Raw genomic sequence first — 15,069 nt, 5'->3', positions numbered from 1 at the left:
TGTGAAGAGTTTGAATTTGTGGCCGACATGGTGAGATCATATGAACATGTCTACTTCTTGTGTGCTGACATAGGGAAACTTTCAGGCTGTAGGTTCCAAAGGAGTTTAGATGAATGTGCAGATGTCGTTTCCAATAGATAACCACATTTTATTGGGGATGTGGATCAAACCACAGCGATCTTTGTACGCTGCCATTGTTTGTTGAACCTTACCCATTACATACAAAGTTCTGAAATTGACATAGACTTGTCCACATGGCCTACCAGGCTCTTGTAGGCAGAGGGAAAAAAAAAATCACATGCAAGAAGAGCTGGATCCTGACTGATGTTAACCCATTGAGGATGGACAGATTTCCTATAACACATATTTGGCAGAGACACTTGCCTGAATATAGTCGGAACTCGTCCTCAATGGGTTAAAGACCCGATAGCGTGGGGAAACATGAATGGTCTGATTCAATTGATCTTCATTCGCTGCCCACCGGGGTTACATCCAAAACCATGGATAGCACCGGTCAGCCACGTGTTAGTGAATATGTGCCTCGAAGCGCACGCTCATCAGTAACTCTGCCCTACTTTGGCAAAAGGAAGCAAGTGACAAAAGTGACATTTCTCGTAAAAGAGCAAAATGTGTCTGTCATTTACACCGACGTCAATGGACTATCATGATGTCTTATCTAAAATTATCTCTTAGTAGGATGAGTGTTTTTGCATGAAATTTGGCCTGGAAGAAGAGCTCATTATGTGAATTATGAAAACATCTGCATTCAATAACTCAAATTCAGATGGTACATGTCACTTGTTTCCTTTTGCCAAAGTAGGGCAGAACTGTTCACTCCAGTTAAGATTCTTTGGTTGTGTGTGTACTCACACAGAGATCAGTGATAAAGCTGCGCACAATTCATTACGATGATTCTGGAATATACTTTAACTGGATCCACCTTCCAACTTCATAAATCCACACGATATGGGGTCGTTAAGGTCATGGGAGTGAACAAGTATTGTGGACTGGTATTTTGATGCTGAATTGTTTGCGTTGTCTTTGTACAGGCGTTGGAATGCACCCTGGCGAAGGAAAACGTGACAAGTTTCTCAGAGAGCTCTCGGCAACTCTTCCACTACCTGACTGTAGGAAAGAATGCTACAGCAAAAGTGGTAAGGATCAGTGCTATACATTGTATTATATGATTAGAAAACCCTGTGTACAATGCGTACTGAAAGGTACAGTGACTTTCTTATGTGTGTCATGTGTCTCAGGACAAATGAGCTTTGCTCCCCACCCCAACCTCAAAGAAATAAATAACAAACCCTACAATGTGACAAACATACCTAACAAATGACTGGATTTTAATGGCTTTTGTTTCATTGTAATTGTAATCACATGTATGATAGTATCTTGATGTTCCAGGTGCTTGACACCTCTTTTCCCATTCTTTTTTCTTCCTCTTTTAATATATTTGATTATCTGTTTCCATGTGTTTATGGGTTCGATTCTTCAGCTCTGGAGTGTTCCAGAATTTATATGGTTTGATTAGTGTTGCAACTTTGGGAATTGTTTTCACATTATGTTGCATATTCTAAAATTGCATGACAAAAGGAAGATTATTACTTATTTGTTACTTCATTAAAGTGTATAACAAGTTGAAAACTTGAAATGATTGCCACTGTTATCACCTGAAAGACCTGGGCCCCATTTCATAAAAGGTTGATACGATAACAACTCTTGCTGGAATGGCAATTGTCATGGTAACAACAAGAATCCAGCTTCCTGATTGGCTGATGCTATGGAACGTTGCCATTCCAGCAAGAGTTGACATCCTAACATCTTTTATGAAATGGGGCCCTTGAAGGGTATGTCAAACTATAAATGAAACAGGAAAGTCTGCTATGGAATTTTGAATTGTTGTGTTAGGGACAGCAAGAAGCAAGTCTGATATTTTAACAACTACTGTATGCTGTTTACATACACAGGTCATGAAGGTCAAGTTCTCAGGACAAATTTTTGCCTCTTGTCTCCTTTTTATTTTTTTTTATGTAAAGAATTAAGCGATAATTGTCAACTGTTGATACTGTCTAAATATCAGTACTGTCTACAGACCATGAACAACTGCAAGAAAATGAAATCAAATTACCCAGGACATGATGATGACAGATAGATTCATGGACAAGTTTGTTTGTTTGTTTGTGTGTGTGTGTGTGTTTTTTTTTTATGCTGTTTTGTATGTCAGTGAACATGTTCGGGATGTGAATGTGACAGGTCAAAGTGCAAGGGTCAAAATAAATGAGAACAGAAAAAGACATGTTGACATCTGATTTTTTTTTTTCTTTCATATTTATTAGTCATGAATTACCTCCCACTGATTTTTTTTTTTTTTTCTTATTAATAGGATGCAGCATCAGATGTTTTGGTATCTGTCACTCTCTATGTGACGGGTGAGAGTGGTGAAGTGGTTGACGTCTTTGCAGAACTGGCAAAAAATGGTATGTCCTTCAAATTCTCCATGAAGTAGTAAACAAAAATCCAAAGTCTATATAAAAAACTGGTAACTAGCAACACTTACACTTGAGATGAAATACTGTATATGCCTAAAATATTTCACATTGTTTTTACTTTCATGGATTTCGAGAGTGGGGTACTATTTGCCCATTTAAAAACATGTGGAAATATCAAATCTGATCCCGTCATAATTATGACATGTACGCATGCATTTCTCCGTCCAGTCCTGTACTCCACAATTGCGAATTTAACTCATGAAATTGTTGGGAAGTACAGATTCGTGAAATATTAGACTTGCTAAATGTATGTCGTATACAGTAGTCAAAACTTCTGACTGTCTGTTGGATTTCCTTTCATCATAATTTCAAGGATATAATAAGTATAAGAAAGAGTTTGCTGTGTTATTGAATGTGACTCATACACAAGATATAATCATAAGTACGAGTGGAATGGCTGATGGTGCCTGACTTATCTTGTTCAGCCACTGTTCCAATGGTGCCAAATATTATTTTGTTTCAACAGAAGAAGCAGTAAAGGCTGAGAAAGCCAAGCAAGAAAGTGCTGTGCCACCTCAGGGGTAAGTGAAGCGGAAATGTTTCTATCAAAGTTTGTATCAATACCATATTACTGTTTGAAAACACAGAGGTATCTTATATCCTTTTCGTTTGAATGTGAAGATGACCTTTGAATCGGATGATACAGGGCAATGTATCATGCTGTGGAGTTACAGGTGAATGGTATGGACCTCAAGTGCAATTTAATCAAATGAAATTCACGTAGACTATGTGACAGACCATTTTGTTGTCATTGAATAGAAAGACACGCTGTAGTGTCTTTCTCTTTATTTCTGAGAATATATATGTTTGAGATGTCAAGTGGTACATTTCAATTTTCTGTTTATGGCTAATGCAGCACACTACATCAAAGTACTATGATGTCATCACTTAGTTTCCAAGGGATGAAAACTCCAAAGGGATATTGGTAATTACCTGTAGATGTATCAAGATGTTATCATTAGGTAGAATGGGTCCTCCTTGATGCCAAGGAGTCTGAATCATCCCTGACATCAGACAAACTTAAGTCTTACATAATTTATCACATCATTGTAGACATTGTATACCCATGCACCTGGCTCCATATGGAGTCAGTGTGCAGAGTACGATGCTGACTTGCACGAATCACAAACCATTTGAAAATATCATCCACCCATATGTGGAGAACCATTAAGATGAAATCTTGGATTTTACCTGATGTGAGTAATGTGGTAATATGGACAAAAGTAAGGAAACTGGGACCATTTTATTTGGTATTTTATTTGCTTGTATTCATATTTGATTTTGTTCTCTAATTCTTGTTTTGTTGCAGAAATCTGAGCAATAGCCAACCCAAACCAGCTCCTAAAGCAGGCTTTTCATCATTTTTGAAGGAAGTCTACAGGTATTAATTAAAGTGTAGATTTTTAAGTTTGGTTTTATTTTGGTATCCATGACAATCATGTGTGATCAATGTACTAGTCATCTGACCATAGAAAGATTGTTAGGGGATATTCACACTACTAGCGTCATGATCTTATTGATAAGCTTTTTGCACTTCAGTCATATTTTTGTTGTACAGTTCGACCTCGATTATCCGGCCTCCTTTTATCCGGAAATCTCTATTATCCGGACGCGTTCACGCAGTGAAGGACTTTTTTTTTGATCCAAAAATTGAGAAAAAAACAGTGACTTTCATGGATCTATTTCACTAATTTCATAAGATGTGCATGATAGGTTTCTCAATATCTACTGAGGTAAAACATGTATGATTTTCACATAAAGATATACTTTATTTTTTGTGAAGAAAGGACTACAATTTTGCGCAGGCTAGCATAGATTACACCACCTTTGTGGGGTACGCTACCTGCCTAGCTGCCAGTGCACTGGGACGGCAGCTTAGACGGCAGCTATATCCATTGTATTGTGTCTCCCATATCCGGCCAATTCGCTTATCCGGATGAGCACCGGTCCCGACATGGCCGGATAATTGAGGTCGAACTGTATGTAACATTGATCTGTTTGTGTAGTTGCATATAATTTGTAGCAGATTGCAGCACTTCACTGTTTGATATCTGACAAAACTTTCATGCATGAGATTCTATGTTCTGTTGGGGCTGTTTCAGTAAGAGCGAAAATCATAAGTTCAATTCAACTGACATTAGCGACAATTTTTAGGCCAATTAGTCCTTAGAAGGTAGGAACTGTTTCACTAAGCCATTTGGGAACAATATCATACACCTCTCCTTGCCATGTTCTAGAATACATCAACAATGTCCATGTATCATTCCCAACTAGATCTGATCGGAGTCTGTCCCAGCTTTAGGTTCATTGTTTGGCTTGATATTACTTGGTTCCCATGTGAATGAAACAGGGCCTTGTAGTTGTCAAAATTTGAGATAACTTCTCTGGTTTCTTGCATCTTTCAGGAAATCACCACCCTTTGTTGCTGATGTGGAGAGAGACTTTGCAGCTCTGATTAATGATGTGAATGAGGTAATCAAAGTTGTATCCATAAACATGTTGCTGTAGCAGTGTAATGACAGAAACAGCCTTGTAGGAGAAAATGTGTGGCAGCATTACAGAAAAGGAGAGACGTACAGAAATTTTGACTACATTGTATGATGTGCTATGAAAATGAAATATCCTGTGACTGCAGATTCATGACAATGATGATGAAGAATTATTTGACTTGTGTTCAATTATCTGGTATTCCAAAGTTTACCTGTTGGTCAACCAGCAGGTGTGGCAAGTCGAAATCTGTTGCCTCAACCACTGAACCAAATACAGTAGCCTGAATAGCATCAAATAAGCTTTCATATTTTAGAACGCCATTAGTCTTTGAGGATATTATGCACTGTATAAATGAATTATTATTATAAATATGAAAAATTGATGCTTTCATCCAAGTCCAAACAGAGCAGCCAGACGTTCTCCTTCCCTCCAATGTCCCGAGAGCAGCGTGCATTCATCCATGAGCTGGCAGAGAGCTACCTGCTGTCGTCGGACAGTCAAGACCAGGATGCTGCCCGCCACGTCACTGTCATGGCAATCAGGTCAGGGCTTAACCGATTCCCTGCAAGATTCTCAAATTTTGTATAGGCATTACACAGGACCCAACAGGCTGCAGTATGCATTTGGTTAATACCTTCCACACTGTTTAGATGTCATGTGGTGTGCCTTAATCAGTGGACTGCTTGTCCATAGTCCTTTCTTCACATGTCATGAGATGTTTCAAGATGATTCTTGTTTAACGTAATTGTCTTATGTATATGCATGAATAAAAGTTAAAGTGGAAGCAACCTAAAGAAGATCAAAAGGTTACTTAAAGAAATCATGCCACATTGAAATGAAAAATACAGACTTACACCACTTCTTTCTGTCAGTTGTCCTTGTGTGTTTTATAGCAATTTGTGGTTATACAAGAACCTTTTGTTTGCTGCTGCCAGACATTTGAAAGATGTGACTTATTTATACTATATGAAACATGTGATTATCTCAGATCTGAATGAAGTTTGAATTCGGAGAGAAAATATGCAGTAAGAGTTCTCAATTTTTCTTTCTTTACACATTCCTACTGTTTCACTGTTTGTGTGTATACAGAGGACAGAGCTTTGTGCCATCCCCTACCCTAACAGATGTGTGTCAGAATGAACCCAGAAGTGGTCCACCAGGACTTATGGATGATCCAGTGAAGTAAGGAAAAAAAACATGAAAGCAAAGCAGAAGCTAGGCTATACTGCATTTGGTTTTTATTTTCTTTTGAAGACAGTGCCTTTGCAGTATTTGACAGAAAGTTTTAAGCCTTGTGAATTCATTAGGCCAAACTGCTTTCTTAGCAATCGAACTGATTAAGTTATGGGCATTCTTAGCCTAAAGCCTGGTAAGAAGGCTATGTGTATTGACTGCTGAAAATTATTTGATGCCAGTTGTAGACTAATGTTATGATACTGGACATCTATCTTTAGCATCTGTCATGATGTCACCATGTTAGTTTTGCCATTTTTTGTTGTTGATAGAAGTATGATTAGAGTTGTGTTCTTACACAGTGAACTTCATAATGTTGCATTATTTGGAAGTCCTGACAAGCATTGTTTAACCATAGCATAAGAAACCATGACATACATTGTTATGTCCTTTTGTGGACCAACAACACTTCACCTATTATGTGAGTTGTGGTTGAGGCAAGCATCGAATAAAGTATTTTGATGAAATACATCGTGATACCATTATTCTACTATGTGAAGCATGACTGTTGAGAGATTGATATTCCCCCATTTTGTTGTGTTTTCTGTTCTCAAACTAGTGAGCGAGATAACCGCTACATGGGAGGCAACGTGCGGGAGGATACCAAGTGCTGCTATCACTGTGGGGAGATGGGCCATAGGAAATCCAACTGCCCCAGGATGACGAGGGGAAGGGACCGGGGCAAGCAGCCATCTTGGTGGGGCGGAGATGGGGGCAGGAAGGTGGGTAGAAAGACCTTAAGCAATCTATCCTGCTTGGTTTCCAGTTATTTAGGAGGCTAGATTAAAAAAAAAATGGACAAATTGGTCCACTTTCCTCATTATGAAGTCATCTTGAGTAAGAATTGTTATATACTATGCTGGACTGGAGTTACCTTTAGGTGTGTCTCTGTAGTCTGGCTGCTGGTTGTGAAGTGCTGCATATAGCATGCTGTCTTGAACTGCGGTACTGTGGTATAGCACTGGCATTCCAATGTTCATTCAGGCCTGGGCATAATTATTCGGAACTATGCACAGCAGTCATGCTGCACTGCCAGGCAGGGCTCCTATTCATTAGGGCACTGAGCTATTCCATTTACATAACACTCCTCCTTCATCAGATTGTTTGTTGATCATCCAAAATAATCAATCATTCCCAAAACGTTGATGATCCTCATTTCATAACAGAACTGAACTTGTTTCAGCAATTTTGTCCTCCAGTAATTTTGTTACTACTGTTCTGTTCAGCACTCTAGTTTGCAGTGTCATTTTCTTGAAGTTTTAAAACTAAAAAGTAATTGATTTGCATGCATAATTCAAAGATCCTCCTGGGAACACATAACAAAACAATGCATGCTCTCCTTTTCTTTTACGATTATTTATAATCCAATCTGTCCGGAGGCCGTCGATTCCGGACTGGGAATCTGCGAGGGCTTGGTGCCGATTCAGGTTCAGTCTGAGGTGCAGGTGGTTCCTCAGGTTGATTACATGGTGTATTGTCTTTCCCTTGCACATTGTGTGAAAAGGGGATATCCTCCTCATCATCTGTCACTGTAGATTGCATGTTCGATGCTCCCCTAATCAAGTGATCAATATGTACATGACGTTGTTTATCACCAACTTGAACAACATATCCAACTGGTCCCAAAGCCTGCAAAATTACTCCATGGTCCCATTTGTCCTTCCCTCTGAATGAACGAACCATAACATGATCACCAGGTGCAAAGTGCCGAACACTGGTTTTTCCTTTGTCATGAGTTTCCTTGATTGCTTCTTGTTTTCTCTCCACGGTTTCTGCTAAGGAAGGTTTGATGAGGCTCATGCGTGTACGTGGTTGTCTCTTCAGTAGTAACTCAGCTGGAGTATGTTCAGTCAGTGAATGTGGTGTGTTGTGATAAACAAAAAGAAAATTGGCAATCTGATGCTGGATTGACAGTCCACTCTGCTTGTACGCCTTAAGGTATTGTTTCAAGGTTTGAACACAGCGTGATATGCCCATCATGTAGCTCTGTCAACATCTGAGTTTGCAGACTTGCAGGAATGATGACTCTTAATCCCCAAATCAAAACATTCTGTTCCACTGACATTTCATGTCGACGATAGAAGTAGGGTCTAAGACGTTCATCGTAGATTGTGCTGGGCCATCCTCTCTTGGTGTATTCTAACACCCGTCGTAGCACTGGGTCCTTGGCTGTGGCAACAGCAATTTCCTTAGATGTCAAAGGCAGTTCATTTACATGTGTGTAATGAAAAATGTTCTCTTCTATGCTATCAGCATGATCCACATTGATAGGAAGTCTAGACAGGCCATCAGCATTCTTGTGATGTGCGCTGCCTTTGTATTTGATGTCATAGCTGTAGGCTGATAAGATCAGCGCCCAGCGCTGCATTCGAGCTGCCGCTATAGTTGGAACTCCCGTCTTGGGTCCAAGTATCGTTACTAACGGTTTGTGATCTGTCACAAGGGTGAATTGTCGTCCATAAATATATGGATGAAACTTCTTTACTCCAAATATCAGTGAGAGTGCTTCCTTCTCTAGCTGTGCATAGTTCCGCTCACTGCTGGTCAATGTGTGAGATGCAAAAGCAATCGGACGTTCCTCTCCATCTGGCATGATGTGGGACAAGACAGCTCCTACCCCGTATGATGAAGCATCACATGCAAGACACAGAGGGAGATTTGCATCATAATGAGCAAGCACTTGAGCAGATGCCAGCTGGTCCTTTGAAGCTTCAAATGCCTTGTCACAGTCAACTGTCCATTTCCACAGGGTACTGCTTGATAGCAATGCATTTAGTGGATGAATCATAGAAGACAGGTTTGGCAGGAATCTAGCATAGTACTGCAACATGCCCAAGTACGAACGTAGTTCCTGCACATTCCTTGGCTTAGGAGCATCTTTCACTGCTTGCACCTTCTCTGGTGTGGGATGTAGTCCTTCAGCATCCACGATGTAGCCCAAGTACTCTACACTTGGCTTCATGAACTCACATTTGGCCAACTTAAGTCGAAGACCATTCTGCTCCAGACGTTGGAGTACAGCGTCCAATCTTTCCAAATGTTCCGACTCTGTTTTTCCTGAAATGAGCATATCATCCAGAAAGCAAACAACTCCATCCAGTCCTTGCAAGACTTGTTCCATAGCGGCTTGGAAGATAGCAGGTGCACTTGCAACACCGAATGGAAGTCGCGTATACTGATAAAGTCCACGATGAGTGGTGATCGTCAGATACTTGCGAGAGTCTTCCTCCAGAATCATCTGCTGATAAGCCTGTGATAAGTCTAGCTTGGTAAAATAGCATCCACCAGCTAGAGTTGAGAACAAATCCTGTGGATTAGGTAATGGGTACTGGTCGACATCCAACACAGGATTGATGGTTGTCTTGTAATCACCACAAATGCGAACTGAGTTATCCGTCTTGGGAACAACTACGATTGGAGCTGCCCATTCACTATGTGAAACTGGAATGAGTATTCCTTGCTCGACAAGTTTATCGAGTTGAGCTTCCACTTTTTCTTTCAATGCATATGGCACAGGTCTTGCCTTGTTGAAGCGAGGATGTGCTTCACTTTTCACTTTGATTTTTGCCTTGTGATTTGTCATGGTTCCAAGTCCAGGCTCAAACACTGCCTTGTGTCTTGACTGGATCAACGGTAAGTCATCCTTCAGTGACTTCGGAGAAACAGTAAACATCGACTTCCAATCCACTTTGATCCTTTTCAACCAGTTCCTTCCAAAAATTGCTGGTTGGCCTGTAGTATCCGCCACTACAACAACATCAGATATGATCTGGTCAGCGTATCGTACTTTCACTTGTGCTTGCCCCAATACAGGCAATGCATCTCCTGAGTATGTCCTGAACTTGTATGCAGACTTTTCCAAATTGATGTGTTGCAGATTCTTGCGATAAAGATCAGCTGGGATGACACTCATTGATGCACCTGTGTCGATTTCCATCTCCAGCGGTCTATCGTTAATCTCAACTGTAACCTTGAGCACATCTTCACCGGACTTCTGCGAGACAGTGAACAATCCAAGTGTGTGCATTTCCTTGACTTCACAATTGTCATCTATGGATGATTCAGATGCAACATACTTAGTTGATTTGCTTTTGCACTTTGCAGCCAAATGACCTAATTTTCCACAATTGTTGCACTTGTACGACTTGTATCTACACATTGCTGGATTGTGAACACCTTTTCCACATCGATAACACTCTCTTCTCTCCCTTGAATCTGAGAAGTTTGACTGCTGCTCTCTCTTCTTTGGTGGTCCACGCGAATGGAATCCAGTGTAGCCACCGCTGACTTTCTTGACTTCACTTTCTCCAACAGCTTCTCCTTTCATTTCACGCGTATTTCTGTCCGCAAGCTCCATGGCTAATGCAAGATCCAGTGCTTTGTCGAATGTGAGATTCGCTTCGCTTAACAACCTCTTCTGAATGACTGTGCTTTGAAGACCACAAACAAATTTATCTCTCAGGGCTTCCTTCAAAAATGCATCAAACTTGCATGTGTCGGACAAACGCCTCAACTCTGCAGCATACTCTGACACTGATTCATGTGAATGCTGATTCCGCTGATGAAATTTGAATCTTTCCGCAATAACCAATGGTTGAGGAGACAAGTGGGTGGTCAAAGCTGAAATTAATTCAGAATATTTCTTCTGGGAGGGTAGATCTGGGCTCACTAAGCTCTTCAAAAGTGCATAAGTTTTTGCACCAATGACACTCAAAAACACTGCAACTTTCTTCCCTTCTTGCACATCATTTGCCACCATAAACTGCTCAAATCTTTCAATGTAGGTGGAAAAATCCTCAGTTCCAGGATTATGTTCCCCAATGCGGCCGAAATTCATGGTGGTGGTGTTCAGTTTCTCCTCGTCGCCACTGTTATATACTATGCTGGACTGGAGTTACCTTTAGGTGTGTCTCTGTAGTCTGGCTGCTGGTTGTGAAGTGCTGCATATAGCATGCTGTCTTGAACTGCGGTACTGTGGTATAGCACTGGCATTCCAATGTTCATTCAGGCCTGGGCATAATTATTCGGAACTATGCACAGCAGTCATGCTGCACTGCCAGGCAGGGCTCCTATTCATTAGGGCACTGAGCTATTCCATTTACATAACAAGTATAAAATAAGGGAGTCATAATCAAGGCCTTATGCACAACTCCGTTTCCAGAAATATTTGTAGCATTAATATTAGACCAAAAATTACCATTAGTGAGATGATTGAAATAGTATATATCAGGATTAAGAAATAATAATTTACCATTGTAATGAGCAAATGATAAAGATAATTAAGTAATGTCCTGTCCAAATCCTAACTGTCTTATCCCAAGAATAGAGCCGCCATGAAACCGACATGTCGGAGGAAAGATGGCCCCATGTGTTATAGTGCTTTTTCTCTCGCTCCTGAACAGTTTGACATTTTAGAGATATGAGGTTTTATAACCCCAGCAGCAGTATAGAAATTTTGTATCTAAAATACCATCATATGATAATTTTATGTGTGTTATACATCATATGGTGATTTCATGTATGAGAATTACATTGTATGATAATTTTATGTCTGAAATACATCGTATGGTAATTTTATGTCTGAAATACATTGCATGGTAAAGTTTATGTCTGAAATACATCATACGGTAATTTCATGTCTCTCTCAAACTGTAGGGTCGTAAAGGAGGTGGAGGCGGCGGTGGAAGAAGGAACTAAGGACACACTAAAGCAGCAGCCGGCAATTGGTTGACCACTGTCTTCTGGCAAGCTGAGTTACCTCCAGTACACACACATGATATGTTGAAGGAGGATTGTTGGATATATTATTTCTCATATGTCAGAAAAGGGTGTCAGTTATAGGGAAAAAGACAGTATTTAGATGAAGAAGAGAGATATGGAAACTTCATGCTCAATTCTAATACCGCACAAAGCACAACTTCTGGCATAGTTACATAAAGGAAGTCACTTTTTTTCTTCATGAAAATATGGCTTCTGTCTATACTTGTATGATATTTAGATGTTTTTCTATATATTTCTTGTCATTGAGCCTTTGCATGAATTACTTTAGTTGACGAGCACCACTTTTTGTTGGCCTTCTTGGTGACACAGAAAGAAAAAAAGGAAGAAAAAAATCTGTATGTGCAATTGTCAACGATGTTGAAGACAATACAAGAGCTTAAACCATACCTATGTTATGTATTTGCTGGCTTTCTGAGCCTTTGTCTTGTTTATTAGTTGATTCTACCTGTTTGATGCACTGTTAGCTGTAGGACCACTATACACAAGGCTATACACACTCTGAAATCTACTTAAATGGATGTTGGACAACTTGAGCTTCAGAAGAATAGTGGAAATATTTGTCATTTGTTGGCTGGTGATGCCACATCCTCCATGAACAAACCAGCAGCTTGTGAAGAGTCAGCAATGTGTTTATAATTGCAGAATCTCAAAGAATCAAAACGTCCAGTGTTTGTATAAGGAATTAACAAGAAGCAGCGTGAGGTTTTCTTTCAGGTTTGAAAAATGTGCTTTAGTGGAAGCTTATCCCTCTATGAATTTTGCTGTGAATGCATGAGTGGAGTCCAAATCAGAATCAACTGATAAACTCACAAAACACTCAGAGAGTGCAGACCTCTGCCACACAGCTCATTTCCACCCAGAGATACATACATATATACTGAAAATGGTTCTATTTCCCAATGATAAAAGAGTCCTTTTTAGTGTCTCTACCTTTAAAAACTTCTTGCTGTGCCTCGAGCGCGCGCTCAGTGCTCATATGTACACCTCAAGCCTGAATTCCCTTGTTTGTTAGCCTTGTTTCCCATGATAAAGAATCCTAAAAATTCGAAAAATTATTCCTGGCGCCAGATGGTGATGCAGATCACTATTAAAGGTCCTGTTTACCTTTGGGAGCAGTGATTTAAAAAATGTTCAAGACATCACTTTTGATGCGTATGTGTAGGTCAGTTGTATCAAAAAACACCCTGCCATATAAAATTTTTGCACTGAAGCCTAAAATATAAGGATGTATCACTATTTTTCTCATTAAACCATGACTGTAGACAGTTTAGTCTGGAAACATTTTTATGAAAATTATTGTTCACATTTTGTATATTAAGCAATGCTTCACATCAATTATACTGGTTCAAATTTTTACATTGGTTGTTTCTATCCCTAACTCAAATTTTTGAACTATTTTGAAGAACTAATGCTGGATTTTTGTTTCATCTGCAAATGGTAAATAATGCCTTTAAAATTTAATCATCTGTTCCATATGTCATCAACTTTTCCTGAAAATTTAGTCCAAATTCATCGTAACTTTTGTAAGTTATTTTGCAAACAGACAAATGAACAAACAGACAGACAAACCAACACTGACAAAAACATAATCTCCTTGGCAGAGGTAATATGTCTATTTGCTTTCTGAAGTCCTGTGGGATTCAACTCTTGTTATGAAACTTACTTTGGGTGTGTTTTTGTGTTACCTACCCACATGTAGTTAGGTACTTTCTTGCTATTTTCTTTTTAATACACCATAATGTCATTAATCCTTAAGCTGGCCTGTGGAAGTGAAGCAGACTTACAGCATTAATCCAGGAAGGATGTGTGAACCAAGTGGTGAGGGTTGTGAAGACATTGAATATCTTTAGCTGAAATCAGTTCTTCATACCATCAATGATCCACAAAAGTCCCGTCCTGTGTAATGAGATCTCAACGGAGCATAATTACCTCCGCCAAGGGGGAAGGTTATGTTTTCGTTACCGTTGGTTTGTTTGTTTGTTTGTTTGTACGTGTGCAAAATAACTCAAAAAGTTGTGCACGGATTTGGATGAAACTTGCAGGAAAGGTTTAGAATGATACAAGTAGCAGATGATTAAATTTTGCTAGTGATCCGAGAATTTTGGGGGAATTTATGAAGGATTTTTGGCATTTTGGCAGGTAGGGTCAACGAACTTGGGGAGTTCAGACTGCGCATATTGAGGTTTGCATGCGTGCACTGAAGTGCGTGCTCTAGTTTCTGCTAGGGCGAGGCGCGCCGTGCAGCTGAGGGTTTATGACGTAACAAAGGCTTCTATATTGAGAAATCGGGCGACTTTCAGCACACAATGCTATAAGTACGTATGGGTGGAAATCACCGATACATGTATCTCTATGGAAGAACAAGATCAGTGGTGGAAATGAGCTGCATGCTTGGCAGAGGTCTGCACTCTCAGAGTGCGTCTCTAGTTATATTTGACATGTCGGGTAGTAAAAGATGTTTCAACGTCTTAAGAAAGTCAGGGCTTATGTCATTCTTTTCAGTTCGTTTGTTCTGGTTTTTAAACAAACACATAAATCTTTACACACATGGTGAGATCTATGGCTGTTTAGGAATATTTATGTTGTGAAAGTTGGCACGGTGTGCTGATATGGTGCCATCTTTCCTACATGCTTTGTGTAATTTAAAGTTAACAGCTGGTGCAGGTGATATGCTCATAGCATGGAGCTAGTAACTCCATGTTCATAGATACACATTTTGCTACATGGGATTCTATATTTTCAAGGTTTACAACGCCAGAAATTTGATGAAAATTGTACATCTGCAGATTGAAAGTTGTTCTTGCAGTGAGGGTTAGACGTCAATCAATTTCTTGTCCGTCTTTGCAAGCTTCTAATGCATTATTGTGAAACTCAGGTGCTGTTGTGTGACTTTTATTTTTGTGTTGGTGTTTTGTTGTTCTGTAGTAAATTGATATGGAAGAGATACTGTTCTCCCATAATCGTTAAGTAGTTAGAAGCATGCCTTTGTTTTTCTTTTTTCAACCGTGGAGAA

The 15,069-nt window shown here is 39.7% G+C and overlaps 1 protein-coding gene across 1 annotated transcript in view; it reads left to right on the top strand.

Moving 5' to 3' along the window:
• The window catches only part of LOC140230951 (uncharacterized), a 42,839-nt gene extending 28,228 nt beyond the window's left edge, over positions 1–14,611 (top strand). The window contains exons 22-30 of the mRNA XM_072311092.1: positions 1,050–1,154; positions 2,387–2,480; positions 3,019–3,073; positions 3,862–3,933; positions 4,958–5,024; positions 5,439–5,584; positions 6,132–6,224; positions 6,835–6,997; positions 11,931–14,611. Of these exons, the coding sequence (XP_072167193.1) occupies positions 1,050–1,154; positions 2,387–2,480; positions 3,019–3,073; positions 3,862–3,933; positions 4,958–5,024; positions 5,439–5,584; positions 6,132–6,224; positions 6,835–6,997; positions 11,931–11,972 (837 nt within the window). The 3' untranslated portion in view covers positions 11,973–14,611. The remainder of the gene's footprint in view (positions 1–1,049; positions 1,155–2,386; positions 2,481–3,018; positions 3,074–3,861; positions 3,934–4,957; positions 5,025–5,438; positions 5,585–6,131; positions 6,225–6,834; positions 6,998–11,930) is intronic.
• The last annotated feature ends 458 nt before the right edge of the window (positions 14,612–15,069 follow it).

This window comes from Diadema setosum, chromosome 7, assembly GCF_964275005.1.
Source record: "Diadema setosum chromosome 7, eeDiaSeto1, whole genome shotgun sequence".
Lineage (NCBI taxonomy): Eukaryota > Metazoa > Echinodermata > Echinoidea > Diadematoida > Diadematidae > Diadema > Diadema setosum.
The sequence above is the reverse complement of the archived record's forward strand: the minus strand, read 5'-3'. Positions and strand labels throughout refer to the sequence as shown.